The sequence below is a fragment of the Chanodichthys erythropterus genome, chromosome 12 (assembly GCF_024489055.1).
Source record: "Chanodichthys erythropterus isolate Z2021 chromosome 12, ASM2448905v1, whole genome shotgun sequence".
Classification (NCBI taxonomy): Eukaryota; Metazoa; Chordata; class Actinopteri; order Cypriniformes; family Xenocyprididae; genus Chanodichthys; species Chanodichthys erythropterus.
In genome coordinates this window covers 33,055,787-33,082,474 of record NC_090232.1, presented here as the reverse complement: position 1 = coordinate 33,082,474, position 26,688 = coordinate 33,055,787, and the positions used below count along the sequence as shown (strand labels likewise).

The window sequence follows — 26,688 nt, the reverse complement described above, 5'->3', positions numbered from 1 at the left end:
CAGAAATATAGCCTATATTAGGAATGAAACAGTCTGTAACTATGGAACATATGCTGAAATCGTTTAATTGAAAAACAGACCGTATGGACAACAATTAAGTGGCATTTTTCATTTTAATTTGTTGAACGCATAGGAATGTTCCCGAAATATATGTATTCATTAAGTATCTATTTCCACAAAATACAAAGTAAATGATGTAACTTACTTGATTTTGAGCAAATTGTAGGTGTGGCAACTCTTATTTTCTTTCGTATTTGTTCTGACCCCATATCCAAGGGGCACAATTATTTATAACCATTGGGTGAGTGAGGGTGAGTTTCGCTGTTGTGGTATTGCGAAACTTCTCATGGAAACTTCTCCTCGGTTTTCTGCTGTCTGTGACCCAGCTTGTTTTGGACGGACTGATTGAATTAGGCTGCGAATTGCGCAATGTCCGAGGGTGGGGTCGAGCAGGGATGGTATGTATAGTTTCATTGTATGACTTTATGTTGACAACTGGCCCAATGGAGAGCACATTCCGTAAAACAGAAGAAGGAAAATCATACAGGTTTAGAATGATATGACAGTGAGTAAATGATATCAATTAAGTAATATCGTTCTAAACCTGTTTGATTTTCCTTCCTCTGTGGAACACAGGAGAAGATATTTTGAAGAATGTTAATAACCAAACAGTTTCTGTTCCCATTGACTTCCACTGAATTTTTGACCATACAATGGAAATCAAAGGGAACTAGAACTTTTTAGTTACCTTGCATTCTTCAGGATATCTTCTTTTGTGTTCCACAGAAGAAAGAAACTCATACAGGTTTGAATGGGAAGTAAATGATGACATAATTTTACATTTTGGGTGGACTATATTTAAGGTAGGGTTAGAACTTTTTCAACTGGCCTACTTCACTCAACTGTAAAAAAAGAAAAGAAAAAATGCTTGGGGCATTTTAAAGAAATGCCCACTTTTGGTATGGCAAGATGTCTTGAAAAGTATTTCTTTTTCTAACATTTAAACTCAGAGAAGCACATTATTAGATTACCTTTGGATATGAATACATAAATGACAGTTACAAATGTCCACATAAATTACAGTTGTTGTTTTTTTTTTTGTGCATTTTTACCTTATCTTAGGTTTTTATGAAATACTATTTCTCAATTTTTTCAGCACATGCAGTCAGAGTTACAGAAAAATAATGATAATGCAAAACATAAGGAGATTATGTTATTTGTTTTAATCAGGTTTGTAAAAAGTGTGATTGAATGATGTGCATTTTTGCAACCATGTATTTGCTATAACATAAACATTTAAAAAACAGTTATAAACAAGTAATGATGCAAATCCTTTAAATCTTAACTCTTGAGTGTAGCAGAATTCAAGGGATGTAAAATTATTATCATGTCAGATGTGACACAATTAATGTGACAGAGACAAAACAGTAATACCAGTGACACAATGAATCACCAGCAGTGACATACATGAGACCAAATATATATGTTACTTGAAAATATGTGATGTATTCTTCAGTGACATATTCTTCAACTATTAAATAGATAAAGCTAAATTGTTACATTTGGTACAATCAAAGACTATCATTGACACTTAATGAATAAAAGATCATAAACAACATTTTAAAAATGTCTGTAAAATACTCTTGTCTGTAAAGTCTCTGCTTCTCAGCTGAACTCAATTAGCCATACCTGACCAAAGGAAGATTAACAATGAGAAAGAAAAGTTAGTCACTTAGTGCTATTTTATGCAAAGAACCAAATGAATATAGCTTTAAAGGGATAGTTCACCCAAAAATGAAATGTTTGTCATCACTTACTCACCCCCCTCAAGTTGTTCCAAACCTGTAAATGTCTATTTCTTCTGCTGAACACAAAAGAAGATATTTTGAACAATGTTGGTAATCAAACAGTTGATGAACTCCATTGACTTAAGTCACTGGAGTCCATCAACTGTCTGCCTACCAACATTCTTTAAAATACAATCTTTTGTGTTCAACAGAAAAAAGAAACTCATACCGGTTTGAAACAACTTGAGGGTAAGTCATGACAAAATTTTCATTTTTGGGTGAACTATCCCTTTAAATAAAGTTTATCTAATGGGAGTCACTGGTGCTACTGATCGTTGGTGTTGACAGTAACACCAGTGACAATTTTCATGAAAAATTTATTTTTCAAAATGGCTGCTGCAAGGTATCAAACCACATGTTGTCAGTCATGGTATACTCACTAAATTAAGTAGTTTAATCCATTTATATTCTATTTATTTTTTTAATTCACTAGCAATAAAGTAGGTCATCAGTGAGTTCAAATAAAAGCTTCATATGAAATCAGGAGATAAATTAGAACATTTCTGATAACTGAAAAGAGACTTTCCTTGGGCCTTTCTTCATAGATCTTCCAGAAAATAGGAAAAAGGAAGTCAAGTGATGTCATCTGTGTGATTTTTATTTCAAAATAAGATATTTTTGGTAAATGATAACAGTGACACAACTCCAGGGGACCTCTACTGTCATTATATATTTTATAATTGCCATTTGTTTTAAAAAAAAAAAAGTCATTTACATAATATATTTGATAGTTATGTATACATTATTGTATTTTAAGTGGTAGAAAAACCTGTTTCTGACCTCAACTAAATTTGGGGACAATTTGGCCATTTCTAATGATTGGGGGGACTTTTCCCCCTATATGTTTATGGTGGTTACAGCCCTGTCTAAAACGACACTCAGTTTCAAAGAAAATGATTTTAGAGAATTGTGTAATACATTCTATTATTTTTATTATTCTTACAAAAAAACAAACAAAAACAACAACAACGACAACAACAACAAACAAAGTACAGAATTCGTAATCTATGACACTTTGTATCTTATGAAGAATGCCCGTTTTTACTCTTTTGCTGAGTGTCTGTCATGTAAAAAGAGAAAGACTGACTGGCTGCAGTGTGCAGAATCGCGCAGAGATGGCGCTATTCAACTCTTTGCGCCTCCTCTAAACCCGGAAGAGTGGGCTGGACTTTTTTTCGCGGGAAGTTCTTTTGCTCTGAAGCTGAATGTTCTGTGCGAATCACATCAGGAAATATCGACAAGAGCAGACTTTACATTCTCTGATTAAGACATGGACGATAATACAAATAACGACACATCACAGCTCAACGGGTAATGTGTTTTATCTATTGTTTTACGCTATCAGCACTTGTTAGGGCAGAAATATGACATGATTTTAGATTGTGTTCTTGAGAAATGTATTAAGAGTAACTGAGAAGTGCACCAGAACTGCACTTTGTGTGAAAACAACAAGGGTATGTTTTGAAGAAAATGTATATGTTTCTGGCACATTAGCACTAACAACTAATGGCTTGGTGTAATGATTCAGTCTATCAAACTTAGTTGACAAAAACAGCCTAGATGTACGTGAACATGGATATCATGATTACTGCCCTCTTGTGGCCATGTTTGCCATCTTCAGCCCTGGAAGCTGGCTGTAGTGAGGCTTAAGGTTATTTCACCAAGTACAACATCTTTGTTGATGCTGGAAAAACATTACAATCAGCCAATCAGATTTGAGGGACAGTTTTACAATATTTTCATATATATAGTATGAAGGGTTTTCAGAATGGTTTTAATGACTACCTCAGCATTGTCTCATTGCTTGGCTTTAGATCATCAACCCCCAGTATTCCATCATTAGACACACACACACACACACACACACACACACACACACACACACACACACACACACACACACACACACACACACACACACACACACACACACACACACACACACACACACACACACTCCTCTGACAGCTGTTAAAAAAAGAGAGAATCACCAGAGACATTAGGAAAAAGAGTGAGTCAAGTCAGATGGGTCCATTAAATCTTCACACATAAATCCCCATGCCTTTCAGAGACAGTCACTGAGATGTGTCGCAAAAGGTGTAATATCACTTTAAGCTAAAATGGAAAGCCCTGGAGGAAAACCATCTGATGATAATGTCTGTCACTGCTTCTATCACACATGTACAGTCATTGGTGGGCATCGGGGGTGCCAGTGTTAATATCAAGTAAAGATGTAACGTTAGTACTCTGCTAAGACAATAGCAGACTTCCATGCTATTGGAGATGCAGATATGTACATGACTACCATTCAAAAGTTTGGGGTCAGATTTTTTTTAAAGAAATTAATATTTTTATTCAGCAAGGATACATTACATTTCAAAATGACAGTATAACATTTATAAAGTTACAAATAAAATCTTGAAAATAAATACTGTTCTTTTGAACATTCTATTCACCAAAGAATCCTGAAAAAAAAAAAAAAAAAAAAGTTTCCACAAAAATATTAAGCAGCACAGCTCTTTTCAACACTGATAATAATAAATGTTTCAGCAAATCAAATAAATGAGCAGCAAATCAGCAATGATTTCTGAAAAATCATGTGACACTGAAACTGGAGACATCACAGGAATATGGTTTACAATATATTAAAATAGAAAACATTTATTTTAAATTAAAGTACTTTTGTACAACATTATTATTTAAATGTATTTTTGAACTTTTAAACAATCGTCCTGATTCCAAACTTTTGAACGGTAGTGTAATATAAGATACAAGTGTAACAGTTGACACACACACACACACACACAGACACTGGGCCCTATCATACACCCGGCAATAAGGGTTTTTTGCTAGTTCAGCCTGAAGCAGTTATCATTTTCACGTCCAGCACCATGTTGTTTAAACAAATACTTCCGTTCTCCCTTGGGCGTGCTGGTCTGAAAACGAGGTGTGTTCAGGTGCATTGTTGAGAACTGAAGTCTAAAGTCAATGGCGCATTAGTCAATTGTTATTAAAGGGCGCATTAGTAATATGCGCCTATAGGTGGGTGCACAATGTGCGTACACTCTGCTTGTTACACACAGGGACGTGCAGCAGCACACAAACATGCCAACTATTAAATTACAATGTAAAAGATTATTATTGTGTACAGTACATAAAGATAAAAATGCCTACATGTCATAATGGATAGTCATTGCATATATCAGAATTACCTATTTGCAGTAATGATGAATGAAATTGGCTAATAATTTGAACAATTGTGGCAATACACAAATGTTTTTAAACTGACTCGTCAGGTTGAGGGTGTCTATATTCCATCATGTAAATAATCTGCCATTGTGCAAGTGCACCTGGCTTTTAAAGGAAATTGGAGATGAGATTCTGTTTGGTTTATTGCACGTTACGTCCAAAACACACCCATGACTAAACACACCCATGACATAAAGGTGCCATTGAACGTTTTTTCACTAGATGTAATATAAGTCTAAGGTGTCCCCTGAATGTGTCTGTGAGGTTTCAGCTTAAAATACCCCATAGATTTTTTTTTAATGATTTTTTTTAACTGCCTATTTTAGGGCATAATTATAAATGCGCTGATTCAGGCTGCTTCCCCTTTAGATCGTCACGCTCCCCGCCCCCCGCCCCCGAGCTCTCGACTATAAAACAGTGCATAAAGTTCACACAGCTAATATTACACTCAAATGGATCTTTACAAAGTGTTTGTCATGCATACTGCATGCATGCATCAGATCATATAAGTATAGTATTTATTTGGATGTTTACATTTGATTCTGAATGAATTTGAGGCTGTGCTCCATGGCTAAAGCTAACATTACACACTGTTGGAGATATTTATAAAGAATGAAGTTGTGTTTGTGCATTATACAGACTGCAAGTGTTTAATAATGAAAATAACGACAGTCTTGTCTCCGTGAATACAGTAATAAACGATGGTAACTTTAACCACATTTAACAGTACATTAGCAACATGCTAACAAAACATTTAGAAAGACAATTTACAAATATCACTAAAAATATCATGATATCATGGATCATGTAAGTTATTATTGCTCCATTTGCCATTTTTCGCTGTTTTCCTTGCTTGCTTACCTAGTCTGATGATTCAGCTGTGCACATCAAGACGTTCTGCCCTTGCCTAATGCCTTGAACATGAGCTGGTATATGCAAATATTGGGGGCATACATATTAATGATCCCGACTCTTATGTAACAGTCAGTGTTATGTTGAGATTCGCCTGTTTTTTGGAGGTCTTTTAAACAAATGAGATTTATATAAGAAGGAGGAAATAATGGAGTTTGAGACTCACTGTATGTCTTTTCCATGCACTGAACTCTTGTTATTCAACTATGCCAAGGTAAATTCAATTTTTCATTCAGTTCTAGGGCACCTATAAAGTAGCAAAAGTGGATTCAGACATGCCCTAAGTGCACCTGTGCCATGCACTTAGATCGTTAATATAGGGCCCAATCTCTCTCTCTCTTTCTCTCTCTCTCTCTCTCTCTCTCTCTCTCTCTCTCTCTCTCTCTCTCTCTCTCTCTCTCTCTCTCTCTCTCACACACTCACACACACACACACACACACACATACATACATACATACATACATACATACATGCATGCATACATACATACATATGCTGAGCATTATTATTCTGTTTATTTACATTTTTGAAAACAGGATTTATACCCAAACCATTTGATTAGTATCTTGGGTGTTGTTCACACATATTATCTTTCCCTAAATGTTGTATATGATTTGTCTGTGTTTTTGTGCTCTCATGGGTAGACTTATGCCGATATTCGGTAATACGATAAATCGCGATAATGAATATGCACGATATTGTAATCGTCGGCACTTCAGAATACCGTAAATAATAATTTATTACCAATTATTAATTTTTTATAAGGCAATTAAGAATACTTTACCCATCTATCGTATAAAATGCACAACACCGCTGTATTCTGCGTCAAAAGGACACGCGCTCAGAGATGTAAACAATCCCAACGTGCACGAGAAGCACATGGCAGAACGAGTGAAGGAGACAAGCTGAATGAAAGTGCGCGTTCACTCTCTGACAGCAGAGGGCGCTGATGGAACAGCAGCGTGCAGCGGTTACCACGGAAACCGTGCAAACAAAGTAATTTCATTCATTTTTTTGTAATCTCAGTGTTGTTCATCACAGCACCAAATACTGAATACTTAACGACTTAAAAGTAATTTATTTTCAAACCTAAACATTTTTATATTTTAATCTGGACTACAACATGCCCTAATGATTAGAAATGTTCTGATTATTTGTTATTGTTCAGTAAAACTTTGAAAACATACAGCTTCATTAGTTAACATGTTAATTCATTATCACTAAACTGACAATAAAAATACTTATAAAGTATTAATTATTATTAATTGATGTTAATTTCTTAGTTACTATTTAATAACATTACTAAAATCAAAATAACTTATTTAATGGACCTGAGATAAAACTAACAATAATCAGTTGTGTTTCTAAACTAACATTAACAACAAAAAAAATAACACTTTCTGTAACAAATGTAGCTATTGCTCAATCTTAGTTAATGCATTAAATAGAATAAAGTGTTATCTGTTGTTCGTTATAGCCTAATTCTTTTGCATTTTAATCTGTTTAAAAATTTCAGTCAGAGTTGTTTTTGTTTTATTAAAAAAAGAGTTCATAAACCTGTTAAATTATGACAAAAATGGTTTTGCAACTTATTTTAATATCGCGATAATACCGTATACCGTGATAAAAGCTTCATCAATTAATTGCAACATGAAAATTTGATACCGTCACATGCCTACTCATGGGAACAGGTGTTTATTTTTTCCCTTAATGTCATTCATTCTTTCAATTCCCCACAACACACAGTGAAGGTCTGACAAAGAAGAGGCAGGACTACCTGGAGTGGCCTGAGTATTTCATGGCTGTTGCCTTCTTATCAGCGCAGAGGAGCAAAGATCCCAGTTCTCAGGTACCAAGAGATTGATTGCCTGCAGTGTAGTTTGAAGTGTGGGTTGATTTTGTCACCATATATTAGGGGCTCACAGGCGCTGCGTAATATCATTGCACTGCTGCAGCCATGGAACGGCAACAAAGTTCCTTGATTATTACGCCTGAATGAGAGTATAGTTCCTAGCCATATCAGCCTAGAAAATCACAACTTTTTATTTTCCGTCGGTCTTAGTACACGATTTAACTACAGAAGAGTCAAGTTTTAAATAGGAAAAATATCAAAACTCTTTGGTCATTTTTAAGCGCGATGCTAACGGTCTGATCAGATTCAATGAACTATGCTAAGCTATGCTAAAAGTGGTACCGCTAGAACCGGAGATCGGCTGAATGGATTCGAAAACGGTAAAACTCAACTGTTTAACTCTAGGGGAGTTGGAAAATTAGCCTATTTTCAAAAAAAGTGGAGTGTTCCTTTTAAGATTATTTTTTTCTGACACAGTTTAACTCTGAGATCTTGTCATATTTTATTACCATTTTTTAAACTATAGTGAATAAACTGTATTAATGAATGAAATGTTCAAGGTGTCTAAATAAATTTTGGTTTGACTGTATGGTCAAATACAGTGAAGCGCAACAGTTATCGTATGGTGTTCTGCAGTCGTCAAAAAGGATTTAAACAGTGAATTTTTAATTTAATTTTGTATAAGTTTATTAGTTTATATTGAAACGTTTCCAAATGGGGTCAGGCAGACCCAAAGTAGGTTTATTTTTACTGGCCTTCCTTTAATGCCGCAGTCACACTAAACTTTGATCATGCAAACTTTTAACTGGCACTGAAATGGTCATAATATGATGTCACAGTCTGTGGCGTCTTTTTAAAACAAAATTCAAAATATAATGCATCCAAAATGTAAAAATATTCAATCTACTCCACTTTACTGCAATGCTGCAATCTTGCAGACTTAAAGTTTGCATTCTTTTAATTCAGCTCACAACAAGACTCATCTTTTGTTCACTTGTCTTCTTCACATGATACGAAATCACAGGTCAGAGTTCACCAGACTTGACTTTTGGAATGCAGTGAAATTTGCATCAACTCGCATTTCCTGCCTCCCTCATACACATGCGTATAGAATGGAAGTCAGTGGAATGAAAAGTTTAGTGTGACTGCTCTTTAAAATGGTTTAGTTCACTCACTCACTCACTTTTTTTTTTTGGCACATAGCTAGTCTGCATGGTGATGGATATTTGGAAGCTTTTATTTCATTTTAATTTCAGGTTGGTGCCTGTATCGTGAATCAAGAGAACAAGATAGTGGGTATTGGCTACAATGGTATGCCCAACGGTTGTGACGATGACCTCCTGCCCTGGTCCCGCAGTGCTGATAACAAGCTGGACACCAAATACCCCTATGGTGAGTTCTGCATTTGACCCCTGGAGTCTTGGCTGTTGAACTGCAAGAATCACTTACCCATAATTATCAGCCTCTGTTTGACATCGACAGGTCAGCATACACACCCACATTAAAGACTGACTGAAAAGGCTTTTTAGTTTTAGGTTCTGTCAATGCAGCACAAGGTTTCTGTTAACAGTGTGGCGACGTGTATGCTCTTGAGCACATGGCGGCAGTCATGGATTAATTTTCACCTGCATGGGGCTGATGGGAGAGATAAAGGTGGAGCTGCTGAGTGAGGGAATGGGCAAGGTCACTTTGTGGCAGCTATTAGTGTGAGAAATGGAAATGAGTTGGAGCTGGCGTTCCTAAAGGCGGCACATGCCAACCTGAGACTTTGAATGGGTCGTACTGCCAAAGGGAAGGTGTGAGAACTTGGAAAGGATTTGTCAGTCTGGCACTCGACTGATACACTGAACTTTCCTATTTCTCCCTGGTTTGTTGTCAGTGGACAGGATTATGATTATTTTTTGTGTGTGTGTTTTAGCAAAGCCAACTGAGTTTCCACAAAGTGACCCAAAAAGGGAAATTGGAAAACGTCTAAAAAGAAAATTGGTTTTGGCTTGGTTCCACAAAGATCTTGGAGTTTTGAAAGTTTTGTTTCTTTGTTTTCATTTGGTAAATATTATGTAGAAAATTCAAGTTTAATCCATGATAGAACTTTTCTGATATCTGATGTGTTTGAAAAGCTGAAAATTCCTAAGAGTATGACACTCAGAAATACTAATGATGCATGGGTGATGTTTTTGTACTGTACTAGCCACCTTTAATGATCTTGAACTATAAAGTATCTGCTCTGCCTTTTGAATTTGAATGGATTTTGAGGCCTGGTTTCACAGACAGGGCTTAAATTAAGCCAGGATTAGGCCTTAGTTAAATTAAGACATTTAAGAAGCTTTTATAAATGTGTCTTAGAAAAAACATTACTGGTGTGTCTTGAGACAAAACAATGGCACTGACATATTTTATTCTAGGACTAGTCTGTGGAACCGGGGGTTTGCATATGTTATTGTGTACTTCATATGTACACTGCTGTTCAAAAATTTGTGTTTGTTAAATTTTTTAAAAATGTTTTTGAAAGAAGTCTCTTATGTTCACCAAGGCTGCATATATTTGATTAAAAAATATAGTAAAACAGTAATATTGTTAAATATTATTACGTTTTAAAAATAACATTCCTATTTATATTTTAAAGTGTTTATTCCTGTGATGCTGAATTTTTATTACTTCAGTCTTCAGTGTCACATGATCCTTCTTCAGCAATCATTTTAATATGCTGATTTGAATATTAAAATCAGCTTATTAAAACTGTTAAAAACGGGTTTGCTGTGTAATATATTAGTGGAAATGTGATTAAAAATATTCTTTGAATAGAAAGAACAGTGTTTATTTTAAATATATTTTTTTTGTAACAATGTAGAAGTCTTTACTGTCACTTTTGATCAATATAACACATCCTTGCTGAATAAAAGCATTCATTTATTTAAAAAAAAACCTTACTGCGTCTGACAAACCTTTGAACGATAATATATTTTGTTTTCTCTCAAATGTCATCAGCTGATCGCTGTGTTTATGTTGTCCATTATGAGGCAATGAGCTAGAAATATCAAAAGTGACAACCTCTTTGTACTTTTTTGTTTGAAAGCAAAATTCCTGTGACGCTTTGTCATTATTACCCATTTATTTGGTACTAATAAAAACATTTCGTGGTAAATATTTAGTGTAAAATCAAACCTAGTACCTGACGTGATTTATGATTACAAAAGTCGTAAAAAAATATATTATTTGCAATTGTGGTGCACTCAGGCGTAGAGTTCAATTTCATGCATAGTGACGGTACATTAATTTTATTCAAAGGATTCATTTGGCATCTCAGGTTTCCTTAATGCACAAACAAGGCACAATAAAAGTAAACCGTCAGTAGGATGTCCCTCATAGTCTTAGGTAAGGCTGGTCCAGGCTAATATGTCGGGCAGAAAATCTGAAGTGTGGGAACATTTTGAGAGGGTAAAAAATGACCACAAAAAGGTGATGTGGGACCTCAAACATGACTTTAAAATTGATTTAAAACGTAACCTAACATATAGTCATTTACATGGCCACTTGGTCTAACATTAAAGGTTCTCTAAGCGATCCTGAGCGGAGTAACTTCCTGTTGACGTTCGAAGTGTTGTCAAACAAAACGGAGACTAGCTAGACCCTCCCTCCTCCTCCTCCTCCCCTCCCATCCGTGCTTCCTGAAAACAGTCATGAACGCGCATTTAAAATCATTCTTGTCGGTTATTGGTTGGAGCGTGTTTATTATATTTTGTGGTCCAGGCTGCACCAGTTAGTTTTTGTTGCCGTTTTCGGAGCTTGTGGCGACTACAGAGACCACGTTTTTTTACAGTGTGTTCAGGGGACAGGCAGCTAGTGGATAGTGAGGAGATGTTTGCTGTATGTGACAAAAATTGTTTTGGCCTAAAAACGTGTGACAACGCTTAGAGGACAAGTGTTCATGCGGAGTGTGGAAGCTAGCCTAAATTAGAAACGGAGCTCACTTGTTGTCAATATTTATAAGCAATACCACACAAGCAACAGTGCTGTTTTCCTGAATATCAGCACGTTTGCAAATGTGATATTGATTTTATACAACAGTTCAATAAAAAAAGAAGTTAAAGGAACACTCCACTTTTTTTGAAAATAGGCTCATTTTCCAACTCCCCTAACAGTAAACAGTTGAGTTTTACCGTTTTCGAATCCATTCAGCCGATCTCTGGGTCTGGCGGTACCACTTTTAGCATAGCTTAGCATAGTTAATTGAATCTGATTAGACCGTTAGCATCGCTCTTAAAAATGACCAAAGAGTTTCAATATTTTTCCTATTTAAAACTTGACTCTTCTGTAGTTAAATCGTGTACTAAGACCAACGGAAAATAAAAAGTTGTGATTTTCTAGGCTGATATGGTTATGAACTATACTCTCATTCAGGCGTAATAATCAAGGAACTTTGCTGCTGTATCATGGCTGCAGCAGTGCAGTGATATTACGCAGGACCCGTGAGCCCCTGCTTGCACAGGGAACGTGCCTTGCAACCATGGAGACGTTTGTGAGAGACGCTGCGTAATATCATTGCACTGCTGCAGCCATGATACGGCAGCAAAGTTCCTTGATTATTACACCTGAATGAGAGTATAGTTCCTAACCATATCAGCCTAGAAAATCGCAAATTTTCATTTTCTGTCGGTCTTAGTACACGATTTAACTACAGAAGAGTCAAGTTTTAAATAGGAAAAATATCAAAACTCTTTGGTCATTTTTAAGCACGATGCTAACGGTCTAATCAGATTCAATGAACTATGCTAAGCTACGTTAAAAGTGGTACCGCCAGAACCGGAGATCGGCTGAATGGATTCGAAAACGGTAAAACTCAACTGTTTAACTCTAGGGGAGTTGGAAAATGAGCCTATTTTCAAAAAAAGTGGAGTGTTCCTTTAATACTAGGTGACTTACATTTTAGACTCAGAATGTTGTCTGTTTTTGCTTGATATTGCCAATGAAAATGGTTCCAAACAGATCCACAATAGAGCCATTGCGTGTCTCGTTACTGAATGAATCCACGTTTTTGAATGAATTAGTCTAATGACTCAATGACTCATTCATTAAATTTGCTTTGTCCCTAAATGAATCAGCGGTTTGTCTCGTTAAGACAATGGTTTGTTTTATTTGTGTGTTTTTTTTGTTTTGTTTTTTTTTTTTATTATTGTGGTGGGGGGCTCCAAATTGCAAAGGCTGCCTCTTTCAATTTGCTGCTATTCATTTTTTTTGTTTTTATATAATGTATATATATTTTTTTTTTTTGTGTTCTGACCTCTGAAAACTCAGTTTTTCATTTGATGTTAAGGCTACTTGTCCATCAGCCTGATTATGTTTGCACAGGTATTTCAGTTTGCTGTATATTTATTTATTAATTTGTTTATAGTTTATATTTGTTCTACATTTAAAAAATATTTTCATTAAGTTTTGTTATTTTAAGATGAGGCTTCTATTTTATATTATAGGTTATATTATTTGCGTTCTGATCTCAGAAAATTGAATGCAATGTTTGCTGGTGTCGCTGCAGCACGTTTTATGCGCTCACTTGAGCACTTAATTTATATTTTAAATCCTCATTATTATGGTTTAGCATTTCTCCCCTGACTAATTGACTAATGGCTTAAATGAAAGGAAAATCTTTAGTCGGAGGCAGCCCTAGTCTTAAGAATCATAGTTTGGAATCTCTTGTGTAATCGGTCAATATATAATATATTAAGTTGATTATATTACAATGTTTACACTGGTATTGAGAGTGGATGACGACTGATTTGAGCAATAGTAATAATGATTCTTACTTCATGAATTGTCTGTACAGTATTGTGCCACTAGAGGATGCTGAAATACCAAATATCAAACTTATTGGCCTAAGATTTATTTATTTTTTGCCCTGTGAACATAACGACACTTTCACCTCGTACTCTAATAGGAGACAATGTTTATATGCTGATATCATAGAGAATGATGTTAGTTGATGCTCTGCTTTATTTTGCTGAAGTGGGCAATTCCACGCAAAGGTCATCTTTACCATGAAAAAAAAAAGTTTTAACCAAAAGAACAAAACCCTTTTTAAATTGTCCATTTAGGTCTGTAATATACTGTATTAATGTGCTCTAACAGAAATTTTAAGAAAATTGCCTTGTTTATCCACAATATATGTGGTAAGCAACAATGCTTAAATTAAATTTTCAACCAACCATATTTCATGCTTTCAAAAAAGGGATCAAAGACCCCATTTTTTAAACTTTATTTTAGCAGTAAGCATTGTGTAGAAAGATGGAGGCATGCCTGAGAAATAAATACACTCATTTAGTCATAACAGCACTGCCTGATGAATTTATAAGAGCTAGAATAAAGAGGTCAGGACGCTTCAGAACTCTGTCACGTCCGTAACGTTTTAAAGATTAAGTTTATGTCATATAACAATTATAAATGCAAATAACTTGAAACTTTATATGCAAAGCTAAATTATGTTTATGCTTATTAGGATCAACAATTCATTTCACTACGTTGCTCTGAACAACCATAATAAGCGTTACGGACGTGACCGTTACGGACGCTTCATATTAAATCCTATGAGTTTGCTTCTTTATATTGCTATCATCTGTTTCAGGCTTACCATATCAGAACATATCCAATAATCGCAATACTCTTTGTGCTTTGTTAGTTTTAATATGAAAAAGGTTTAACTTTCAAATTCAGTCGATTTTATAACAAAATTTAAACAATAGATGTCGCTCTTTAATAGCCTACGGCGCGTGACAGATTAGCTACTGCAGCGCCTGTAAGCGGCGGATCAGGTGCACATGAACCGATCTTCTCTTCCTCTTGCCAGAGAACGAAATATGAACATCAAAAGGTAGGCCTATATGATACAGTACAACTTATAGAAGAGCATTGTGTCTCATAGGACACTTCCCTCGAGAATTGGGATGTCGCGTTACCGGTTGGTTAAAAATGAATAGCCTAGCCTATATTGATCACAATCCGCGCGATCAAGCTGACAAAATGAAAATAATAAGATTGCAATAATTTTGACTTGAAATAAAGTTTGATCATTTTGACTCAAGACTCCGCTTTAAACTCTGAAAACTAGACGAAAAACCGTGTGGTCATTTAGACACAAAACATAAAACTGACATGATTGCGATTGGCAATAGTGTCAATCGGTTCACCTGACTGTGGGGAAAACATGCGATTTTAAACTGCTTTATGATAAACATAAATATTTGTCAATGTATTTTAGCAAGCAGTTCTGTAAGAAGGAAAATCATGGTCTCTAAATTGATTCTTGAACAACGCACATGCTGGTCAACATGAGAAATAGGTCTAATCCATAACCTTTTGCACTACAGAGTATAACGTTACATTTGTATAAAGTTTAGTAAAAACTTGATAAATTGTGGAGTCTTACCATACTGGTATCCCAGATTTCAGTATTTGGTGGTTTAAATGCTTGCTTGAGGTCTCTGTGAAAGTTTTAAAGCAGTTTTAAACCAAGTCTTTTGTGCCGCTTTCAGACCGGTCACATCCGTAACGGAAAACTGTCACATCCGTAACATTGTTTTTTCCTCATTAATGCGAACATGAAAAATTAAATAAAATTATTATTTTATGCTCTGTGGAGAGCCAACCCTTCTTCATTCAGTGGGCAGTATTACTTTTGGTTTGCTCAATGTAATTCACAGAATTCTTAAAAAATATGTTGTCACCCAAATCTTAGTGACTTTTTTTGTCACGTCCGTAACGCTGTATATTTCCCTCATCTAAAATATAAAACAGTTGAATAGACTGACATTTTTCTAATGTCTGGACTCCTTTAGTAAGGGATTATGAATATATAAATAGACGGTTCAATATGTTACTATTAAATGCATTCTTTGAGCGTTTATATTTCAAGTTTTGACTCCAAATGTCACGTCCATAACGCTGGAATTGCCCAAGTCCATTTATATCAATATCTTTTATGTTATCTTTAAACATGACAGTCCAGTCAGATAAATGGTTATAAACATGTATCAAATGCTATTTTGATAGATTTAATAGCTCAGTCCCTCCCACGTTCACACATTTGATTGTACTCCATCATGAACTTTATCATGCGTACTCTCAGCTTTGTGTGTGCGCCCGATTCCAGTTAAAACACACAATGAGCGTGTGTATCTGTGTGAATTACTGACATCTCTCTTCCATCATAACTACATGCCCTCCCTTTCTCTCTCTCTGCCTTGTGCTGAAGCTCTGCCAAAATAAACGTGTGTCAGGCTGGTGTTTGGTGGTGCAGTGGTAATGTGCCACCGCTGATGGGCCAATTCATTCTCCGTAATTAAGGCGAGCAGAGTGAGTGATTAGACAGGGCTTTTTCTGGGTGATGTTGTGGAGAGCTGACATCTGTTCAGACTCATGCTTTGAAATCTTTTTCCTTTTTTAACAGTGAACTGGTGACTGGAGCCTTTTTCTGGTGGAGTGGTGTAATGTTGACAAGCCAAGAGAGCTCAGTCCATGTTTGTTGTGAAGCAGAATTGTAAATCCTAGCTATGATGCATCATTCTGTGCTGCACGTATGTGCTTTTGTGACCTCTGACCATTTCTAACAGGACTTTCATTTCTTGTTGCAGTGTGTCATGCAGAGCTGAACGCCATCATGAATAAGAACTCGGCAGATGTCAAGGGTTGCACTATGTATGTAGCACTCTTCCCCTGCAACGAGTGTGCTAAACTCATTATTCAAGCAGGTGAGAGTGTATCTGAGCATTTGTTTCTAACTGTGCATGTTTAGGTTTTTCAATCAACACTTTTAATTCCAGTGATCAGTAATCATATTAGCACACCGAACCTATAGTGACAGGTAAACTGCTAATTGTATGGTAATTTCATAACAGGCATTAGTTCTTTAATACTCTGATCAAGGTTATGTTCCGTTTCTTTGCTGCAACATTGGTGTGTAAAAGATACGTCCTTATTAGTGCGGTCATGATGTTCAGTACCAGTGAAAATTAATGGTTCTCGACACTAATTAAGAACAGTTTAACTGTTCACTTAACTTAACTTACACAGGATATGCACAAGTATAATATAATATAACATGTTTATTTCTGAATTGTCATACCTTTAAAAACTGATACTGTAGAGAGAATGGTATTGATGCATCTTTTTATAAATTTGACCGTTGACTTGGTGCCAAATTGCCAATGTACTGGCACTTTTGCCTTTACTAGTCACAATTAAGAGTTCACAGTTCAGGGAATTTTTGATGGATATGTTAAAGGTGCCCAAGAACGTTCTTTCACAAGATGTAATACAAGTCTAAGGTGTCTCCTGAATGTGTCTGTGAAGTTTCAGCTCAAAATACCCCATAGATTTATTTTTTTTTATTAATTTTTTTAACTGCCTATTTTGGGGCATCATTAACAATGCACTGATTTACACTCGGCGCCACCCCCTTAAATCGCGTGCTCCCTGCCACATGAGCTGTCGACTATATTACAGCGCATTTACAAAGTTCACACAGCTAATATAACCCTCAAATAGATCTTTACAAGATGTTCGTCATGCATGCTGTATGCATGCTTCGAATTATGTGAGTAAAGTATTTATTTGGATGTTAAAAGTTTTATTCTGAGTGAATTTGAGGCTGTCCTCCGTGGCTAATGGCTAATGCTACACTGTTGGAGAGATTTATAAAGAATGAAGTTGTGTTTATGCATTATACAGACTGCAAGTGTTTAAAAAATGAAAATACCAACGGCCTTTGTCTCCGTGAATACAGTAAGAAATGATGGTAATTTTAACCACATTTAACAGTACATTAGCAACATGCTAACAAAACATTTAGAAAGACAATTTACAAATAGGCCTATCAGTAAAAATATCATGCTATCATGGATTATGTCAGTTATTATCGCTCCATCTGCCATTTTTCGCTGTTGTTCTTGCTTACCTAGTCTGATGATTCGGCTGTGTGCAGCTCCAGACGTTAACTGGCTGCCCTTGTCTAATGCCTTTTATAATGTTGGGAACATCATGGGCTGGTATTACGCAAATATTGGGGGCGTACACCCCGACTGTTACGTAACAGTCGGTGTTATGTTGAGATTCGCCTGTTTTTCGGAGGTCTTTTAAACAAATGAGATTTATAGGAGGAGGAAACAATGGAGTTTGAGACTCACTGTATGTCATTTCCATGTACTGAACTCTTGTTATTTAACTATGCCAAGGTAAATTCAATTTTTGAATCAAGGGCACCTTTAACTTTTTTTGTTTTTGTTGTTGTTGTTTAGTTTTATTTTTTTATTTCAGTCTGGCCGATGTCAATTAAAAAAAGTCAGTTTCACCACATTTTTAAAAAGCATCAAAGGCACAATATGTAAGATTTTTGGAATAAAATATCCAAAAACCACTAGAATAATGTTATATATTTTGTTGACTTGTGTACTTACATTATCCCAAATGTTTCCAAGAATGTTTAAATCCGGAGAAATAAGTAATTTTAACCAGGACACGGACCATGTCCGTGTGTCGCCTATCAATGCCATCATACCCGCATTACCCTTGGTTTCCAGTTTTATTTTGTATAAACCATGGAAACACCAAAGACGCTTTAATATATTATGTGTTTTATTAGACAGGTGAGCAACTGTTTGCATACATTCATCGACAGAAAGCTAATCATGTTATATAGCGCAACACAGTAAGTCTTATTTGCTTTATGCACTTTCCACTTCAGACTCATTTAATATTTATATTTTCTGAGGTAGACACAAGATGATCCGCTGTACAAACCGTGAGCCGTTTTTTTTTTTTTTTTTTTTTTTTTTAATGGCAACCTTTCACCCGTCTTGGATTACACAGCAAGCATTATGCATTTATCCGTTCCGTCTTTGTGCTTCACACACATCAGGCTTTGCATTTCTGCTCAGATATATGTGCCAGTGCTGATGTGGCTGCAGATAAAATGACAGGAGGAGACAGGTTGAAACTGAGGTTCTCTATGGTCACCCTGCCATACTGAGAAACCTGCAGTGGGCGTCACTTTGAGCAGCCAGCTTCTTTGTGAGCCTTCTTGGCTGGTTAGATGCAGCCTACATGGTGACAGGTTGTCTTCCTCTTATTTTTCCTTCTCCAAACCCTGCTCTGTTGTTATTTTCAATCTCTTGTTATCTGTTGAACTCTCTTAACACCCCCTTCCTCCATTCTCTCTCCTCCCCTCCAAGTCTTTTTGTCCTGATCTTCTCTCTCTCTCTTTGCTTTTCCCGATTCCCCTCCATGTACTCTTGTGGCAAAGCCTACTGAAGCTGTGTGCTGAAGATAGCATGACACACGCTCCGATGCTGTCTGATCTTCAGGATGCTCGGCCTTGCCCCGGCCCATCTCTCAGTGGGGTGTCAGCTTCCTCTCAATGCTCCGGCATCATTAAGGAACACACACAGCACTTTCTCTCCCTTTCGTCTCCTCACACTCTATAGGATGCAACAAAACGCAGCTAAAAATGATCGTCCGACCTCATTAAAAACGTCCTCTGATGATGCCAATCAGATGGAGCTGAACAAAGCGGATGTTTAATGTTTGAATGCTGAGTTTAAAAGAAATGAGTCAGGGGTGTCGTCGCTGTTGGTTAATTTTGAAGGTGTTATGGCCATGTTTGTTTACTAGAAGTTGTAAAGCCTCACGATATGAGGAAACACAAAAGCCTCTGCATGGAAAAAACATGAGGATAAAGGGAATATTAGTAGACTTGGGATGCGAATCCACCCTGATTCTCTTATAAAGGCATCCGGGCTGTATCGTGTTTATTTGTGCATGGTAAACCTTTTGATATTGCTGGTGTGTGCTTCTGTAAGAGAAAACTAACATAATTTAATTACAACCAGAGGGATTTATTAAAATGAAGTTTTTCCAATATTTTGGTGCCATTGGCACACATTTATGTGCCAGCGACACCGCTTTCCCTTTGCCTTAATCCTGTTCCCACTTAAATGTGTGCCTTGTCGGCCATTTGTCAAATGTTCATGGACTAAAATGAGAGCTTTCACTGTACTTTCTCCCCCTTTTTTTTTCTTGATCTGTAATTTTGTTCACTGCAAATGAGACGGGGGCATCAAGAAAGTGAAGACCGTAGATATTACACCCCCCCCCCCCTTCTGTATCTAATTCTGTAGCTATTCCTCCAGTGAGAAAGTGTTACTGTCTTTTTGAATGCAGTTCAAATGTGTCCATCTCTCAATCTCACTGTATGAAATGACACCAAATCATTTTCACTTCCTCTGGCTCCCATGTTGATGTCCCCCCTGCACTTTAGCTTCTCGGTGCCGGCGACAGCGTTTCTGAAGCACGGCTTTAGAGCCTCTCCTCTCTCTGAGGAATTAAAGTGTTCAGCTCTCAAGAAGCTGCCATCTTGTCACTTCCTGTGACTGTTTTTGGAGGGACTGAGGGACTGTACTGTCACCTCATCTCCTGAGAGCATTCTGGGAACGTGGCATCTCCAGAGTTCTGCTCCACCTTCCATCAGAGCCTTCCCTTCTGTTGGACAGCTTGTCGTCTTGGAAGCATTTTGAGCAGCTTCAATACTTATTCTCATGTTCTTTTCATGAAAAGGCATGTTCACATGGAAGCACTCGTGTAATTTCTTATGCCTTTTCCTTTACGTATCATGTTAGATTTTAGTTGGAACACTTTAAATGGATTGAGGGCTTATTTGGACCTTGTTGAGTGCTTGCTTTTTATTTTAAATAGCCGGAAGAGACTTGGATCTACAAAGTCTCTCCCCCCACCCCCACCCCCACTGCACCATAAAATGTCACCCTCAAAATGGTTTTAAAAAGGCATAGCCAGGCTGTTCCATGGTAATTTCATCTGTTTCCTCTTAAAAATTGTTCAAATAGTACCATGGAGAGGCCACATGCTTGTAATGACAGGCTTTAATGACAGTTGGAATTCACTCTGCGCAAGTCATTTTTCCTTCGATCAGAGCACTTTTCTCCTCCTGTGCAGATAAAAGTACATGATGGAGACGCTGTGTATTTTGGGGGTGGGGGGGTGTGTGTATCTCTCCGGTATATTCATCTGCGATTGCAGCAACCATTGGCAATGTTGGACTACTCTTTTTCACCTCTGAAAGCGTTAAGGGCAAGAGGGAGTCTAAGTGGTTTCACCAGATTCCTTGCCTTTCTCTGTAAAGCTTGGCTAACAGGGCCTTTTATAGACTCTCCTCATGTGGGCCGCTTGTGAGTAGTCAGCAGGATGCGTGGGGGTGCTGCCAAATGCACTATGTTTTTTAGACACCAACAGGGCAGATTTAGTCTCAATTGGGATTGGTTGATATTGGCTTGAGCCTGCAGCGACAAGTTATCGACTCACCTTCCTTCTCCCCGAGCACAAGCTCTTGTTCTTTCCTAACAGGCTATTTTGGGTCCCTGTTCTCTTTGGGCGTGTTTGTTTGAATTTCTCCTTCTGTTTGCTTGTGTTTGTGTGTGTGCAAGTGTGCCTTTGTCTGACCCATGTTATCCTTCTGCTGTCTCTGCCTTACAGGTATAAAGGAAGTGATCTATTTGTCAGACAAATACCATGACACTCCAGAAATGACTGCCTCAAGACGGCTGCTTAACTTGGCGGGCATCACGTACAAGTGAGTCTCTCGAGTCTGACCTTAGTAAGGGGTTGGTGTGTGGCTTGGAAATTAAGAGGGTTCATTTGCATTCCTGTCAGTTCTGACTGGCCCGAACGATTGTACAATCAAGGCTGTAACGGAGCCCGACCCTCAGATGTGTGGGTGTATGTGTGACCTGAAGCCTCAAAAAGCTTCTGTGAGCCTTCAGAAAAAAAGTCACGCTCGGGAAGAATGAGTAAGCACTGTGCACAAGTCTGTATTTGTCTCATCCATTGTATCACCTTCATAACAACCTCAAAAGTGCAATAAATAGCCACAATTGATTAGTCATTTTAATGACGTTTTATATATTACTATTAAAGGGATAGTTCACCCAAAAATGAAAAATGTTTATCTGCTTACCCCCAGAGCATCCAAGATGTAGGTGTCTTTGTTTCTTCAGTAGAACACAAATGATGATTTTTAACTCCAACCGCTGCCGTCTGTCAGTGGTATAATGCAAGTCAGCGGGAACTTCGTCTATAAGAGTAAATAAAACACGACAGATATAAATACTGTTCGGTTTCTCGAACAAACCGATCGTTTCAAGTCTTAGACTATCAGTGTGTTGTCATGAGCCACAGGGTTTAATTTGGATTTGTCTATGGAAGTGTTTTAGACTCTTATTGTATGAGTTCCCATCCACTGGCATTATAAGACAGACGGCAGCGGTTGGAGGTAAAAATCATAATTTGTGTTCTGCCGAAGAAACAAAGACACCTACATCTTGGATGCCCTGGGGGTAAGCAGATAAACATCAAATTTTCATTTTTGGGTGAACTATCCCTTTAATATATTTTTATATATTGCTGTTGTTTTATACACCAACCTCTACACAAACATTTGTTTGTGCAGTGGACATAAACGATACCTCAAATCTTGAGGCCATGTTGACATCAATGACAATAATATTAATAATAATAACTTAAATACATTTATATGACACTTTTAATCAATACTAAAGGTGTTTTACAAAACATTAAGGACATATATCAATAAACAAGCAAACCAAGCAATGTTTCAAATATAATATACAGTTAGACTGGTCAGACAGAAACATGACAAAGAAGTTGACAGTTCAAAGATCATCAGTGTAACCTATCGTGTGTGTGAGATATACCAGACTGACCAAACAGAATGAGTTCCATGCTGAAAGGTGTCCGCTTAAAGTTTAAGGACACTGGGATTAAAAGAGCAAAATGTAAACGCTTTAGTTTAAATGCATAATGTGAGCGAAGAAGTCCTTCGCTTTTTTTTATTTTTAATGAGATACAGGGTTAACTGACAACTTAACTGAACTCTCTTTGGGGTTTGCAGTCCTAACACAGTCCTCTTTATGTTAGAGAGAGCCAACAGGAACCACAGCAAGAGCGGACAGGACGGAAATTTCATCTTCCCAGTTGTATGTACACACTATATATAGATGCACGGTAAATAAACTCTGAAGCCTTTCATCAGAGTCAGATCAAATAGGACTGGGGGGACATGAGCCTGAGGAGACAAAAGGAGTAGATCCGCCTGAAGATGAAAATCAGGAAATCCTTGAAGATACTTTCATGCCTCTTGCCTGTCTTTTGAGGGTAGCAAGGTTAATTCCCCTGCTGCCGCTTTTTGAAGGTTGTTCTCCAATACTTCAGCATTACTATGGATCTGTGCATTTCCAATGCTTCAGCTCTTTGATTGTAGAGCCATAGGCTATTTAATAAAAACATTAAAATCTATTCCATACTCAACACAATTTCAATTTTTGTCCAGATAGTCTGTGTCCATCTGGACATTTAACATTTCTACTACACGGTATTTGGACTTTTAAGCCTTTCTTAAATTTAGGCATGATTACCATTTATATAACAAAATGTCAAACCAAGTGGCATTTATTTTAAGGAAATATAAAAGTAAAACACTTCAAGCAAAACATTTTACAAAATAGTTAGATTTCTTATTATGAAATAATAGATATTTTGTAGAATTTTTATATAAAATATTTCAGAAAATAAATCTTATTGTAGAAAACTAGGGATGAGAGGGAGAAGTTATTTAATGTCTGTTGGAAAAAAATTATAAAATGTCGTCCTTCTTATTTTTGTTATTTTATTTATTCTTATACTTTAATATTTTGTTTTTATTATGTTTGCATTAGGGCTGTTCAACGATAACCGTGGTTATCGTGTACAAAATAAGAGTCTGTATTTACGTAATATATGTGTGGTTGTTTTGTGTATAATTATTATGTATATATAAATACACACACATACATGTATATATTTAAGAAATATAAGCATGTATGTATAAATATATAAATATATTTATATATTTAAATTATATATAAATGTAAATATTTGTATAGAAATATAAGATATATTTTTTTAAATATATACATGTATGTGTGTGTATTTATATATACATAATAATTATACACAAAACAAACACACATATATTACGTAAACACAGACTCTTATTTTGTACACGATAACCACGGTTATCGTTGAACAGCCCTAGTTTGCATTTAATGTTCCCCATGCATTTTTGACCTGCAGAAAAAGATTTAGAACTGACTTTGACAATGAACTGCAGTAGTAGACCATATGGTTTTAGTTTATTTATTTATTAATTTTTTTATATATAAAGTGCCAGATGAAGAGGAATGAAGGATGGACAGAGGTGTTATTGAAACCTCACCATTGCTGTGCAGAGTTCTGCATTTTGAATTTTGAATGAGATGATGGATCGATTTGCTCAGGCATCAGCTGAATCCGGCTTTGCATTAAGGAACATGGGAGAGTGAGAGACCAAGCTTTGTGGATGTTCGTGGACAAAGTCTTTGAATAATTTCACTGTCAGTAGAGATTCTATTTGTATGTATTAGCTTCTGTTGTTCTAGAGGTTTGATGATGAGGAATAGATTTTTGCCACATCCAGCTCATCTCACGCTGAGAAGGAGGGGTTAATAAAAGAATGAAGAGTAAAAAGACTCGGGTAGAAGGTGAATTGAGAATAGGGAAAAAATAAAAGGAAAGGAAAAGCAGGGTTTGTAGAGCAGACAGAAGAAAAGGCTAAAAGTGGGAAAATAAGGAGTTTACCACCTGCTGATTTGGTTCTTCTTGGCAGGGTATTTTCTCGTGAGATGTTGGGGTGCTTGGTCCCTGCTGGGATTGCTTTTGGAGAGGGGTTGCTGCTTGTGCTCTCTCATGAGGACTAGTGTGTAATTGGTTTCCTCAACTCCAGCATGCCGAGGTGAATTATAGGTGTGACAACTTGGACAATGAGGACCAGAAGTGAATTCTCTTTGTCAATTTTATAAAGGTGTTTTAAAAGGAGGTTTCTGATTTGACAAGAGTGACAGACTACTTGTGTTTTATTTGGACATGCTTTAGTAATATGTATTTTTTTTTATCTTTTTTTTTGTCCTACAGGCAATTCAAGCCTAAGCAAGGAAAGATTGTTATTGATTTTAATTCAATCAACCTCCCCGGATTGAAAACTTCCAGTGGTTTTGAGGACGTACAGTCATCATAGGCCAAGGAATTTGGAGCATGACACTAAGTATTCATAAAACAGACACATTGTTCATCTTCCATATGTACTGGTAAAGGTCTTTATGGGTTTGTGAGTGATTACTAAATAGATGTAGTTCACTGTCATGCACTTTTTGTTTTAAATCTTTGTTTCTTCAAATCTTGAAGCTTGCTGCAATTGATAAGTTAATGTTTTGAAATGTGTTACTTTTATGTATGTACTTTTATGCATAATATTAACATTTTTATCAATTTGTGTGCAAAACAGCAGCCAGTTAGTGACCTTGGCTGATGTGCCTATTTTAAATTGATTCATTTAGAGTTTTGGATTTATGATGAGTGGGTTGACAATGAGGACATTAAAATCAAGCTGGATGCCAACTTTAACCAAATCAAATGTATTATTTACTTTTGTCTTTTAATCCTGTTTGTATGCTGTATGACAAGACTGATTAGATTATGTTAATTTCACAAATACAAAAACCGTAAATTACACTTCCCTTCAGCTATCAACCACTGATGACTGTTTTGCTCATATTCATAAGCTTTTGTATGTACCGCAGCAGATAAACCTATTTTTGTCAAACTGCAATCCACACATGTTGTGTCTTTGCAGGTTAGAGTCCACAACTTCAGGTTTTAATTTTAAAAAAGAGGAGACTTGCATTTTAAAGGGAGTTGTTTGCAACTGTTGGGTATCATTATACCAGGATCACGCTCTCAAAATAAAAACTGAATAAAATTACTCATTGTTTCTGGTTCATAGGCATCCTGTGAGATTTAGAAATATTGTTTTTGTTACACAACACAAAATAAATCAGAACTGCCCACACAGCTGCTGTTATTTTTTGTTCTGTGGCATGCATACATCACTGAATGGTTTTCCATGGAATTAATGATATTTCTTAACAGTATATATATATATATATTTTTTTTCTCAGCATCATTTGGTCATTACTGTTCATTCCTCCTGGGATCTGATAATGCAGAGATCAGGGATGGGCAGTATTTATGATACATGTATTTCAAATACAAAATAGTATTTTGTAATTTGTATTTGATAGGGTTGATGAAAATGGCTTTGTATTTTGTATCAAAATACAATAAAAATACAATACTACTGTATTTTTGTATTTTTAAAATACTGTAAAATACTTTGTGAGAAGTCTACATGATGACATAATAAATTTGCAGCCTTTTACTGGTGGCTACTCAGCAGAGATTTAGTGTGGCCCAAATCTGGTACATGGTACATGTGGATTACACACAGATCAGATGTGGGCCAGATCTGGCCCAACACTTGCTGTCAGGGTTGAGATCAGAACAGAAAATTGATCCATATGGAAGAAGGTGGTCAAGGTAAGAAACGTGTAGGCTGCCAGCTTTTCATAATTTTTTTGCATACATTGCTATAATTTTTAACAGTTCATGTTAAGTTTTGGTGTTCGTTTTGGTAGCCTAGGCTAATAGTTTACCAATTTACATAATGTTCTTGAAAACAATTATACTGACCAGCAGCCCCCTATATTTAGGATTAACAAGCAAATGATTAAAGGTGCCCAAGAACTTTTAAAAAAAAATATGTAATATAAGTCTAAGGTGTCCCCTGAATGTGTCTGTTAAGTTTCAGCTCAAAATACCCCATAGATTTTTTTAAATTCATT

General features: G+C 36.4%; 1 protein-coding gene across 4 annotated transcripts; it reads left to right on the top strand.

The window, feature by feature from the left end:
• The first annotated feature begins 96 nt into the window (after positions 1-96).
• On the top strand, positions 97-26,093 carry dctd (dCMP deaminase). 4 transcript variants are annotated; one of them, XM_067404364.1, is made up of 6 exons: positions 97-458; positions 7,756-7,858; positions 9,118-9,253; positions 16,483-16,599; positions 21,392-21,488; positions 24,923-26,089. In XM_067404364.1, exons 1-6 carry the CDS (start codon positions 430-432, stop codon positions 25,023-25,025), a joined length of 585 nt encoding a protein of 194 aa, XP_067260465.1. In that variant the 5' UTR covers positions 97-429; the 3' UTR covers positions 25,026-26,089. The 4 variants fall into 4 exon arrangements, with proteins under 4 accessions (XP_067260465.1, XP_067260463.1, XP_067260466.1 ...); XM_067404362.1 differs by lacking the exon at positions 97-458 and adding an exon at positions 2,657-3,158 and having other exon boundaries at positions 7,761-7,858; positions 24,923-26,090; XM_067404363.1 differs by lacking the exon at positions 97-458 and adding an exon at positions 2,662-3,158 and having other exon boundaries at positions 24,923-26,087.
• Positions 26,094-26,688: the final 595 nt, after the last annotated feature.

What these genes read in the sequence shown, in the direction of transcription:
- dctd (XM_067404362.1), top strand. Translation starts at nt 3,053, where the DNA reads ATGTTCTGTGCGAATCACATCAGGAAATATCGACAAGAGCAGACTTTA. An exon ending in GACACATCACAGCTCAACGG is followed by an intron (nt 3,159 to 7,760) that starts GTAATGTGTTTT and finishes CACACAGTGAAG; the next exon opens with GTCTGACAAAGAAGAGGCAG. An exon ending in GCAAAGATCCCAGTTCTCAG is followed by an intron (nt 7,859 to 9,117) that starts GTACCAAGAGAT and finishes TTTTAATTTCAG; the next exon opens with GTTGGTGCCTGTATCGTGAA.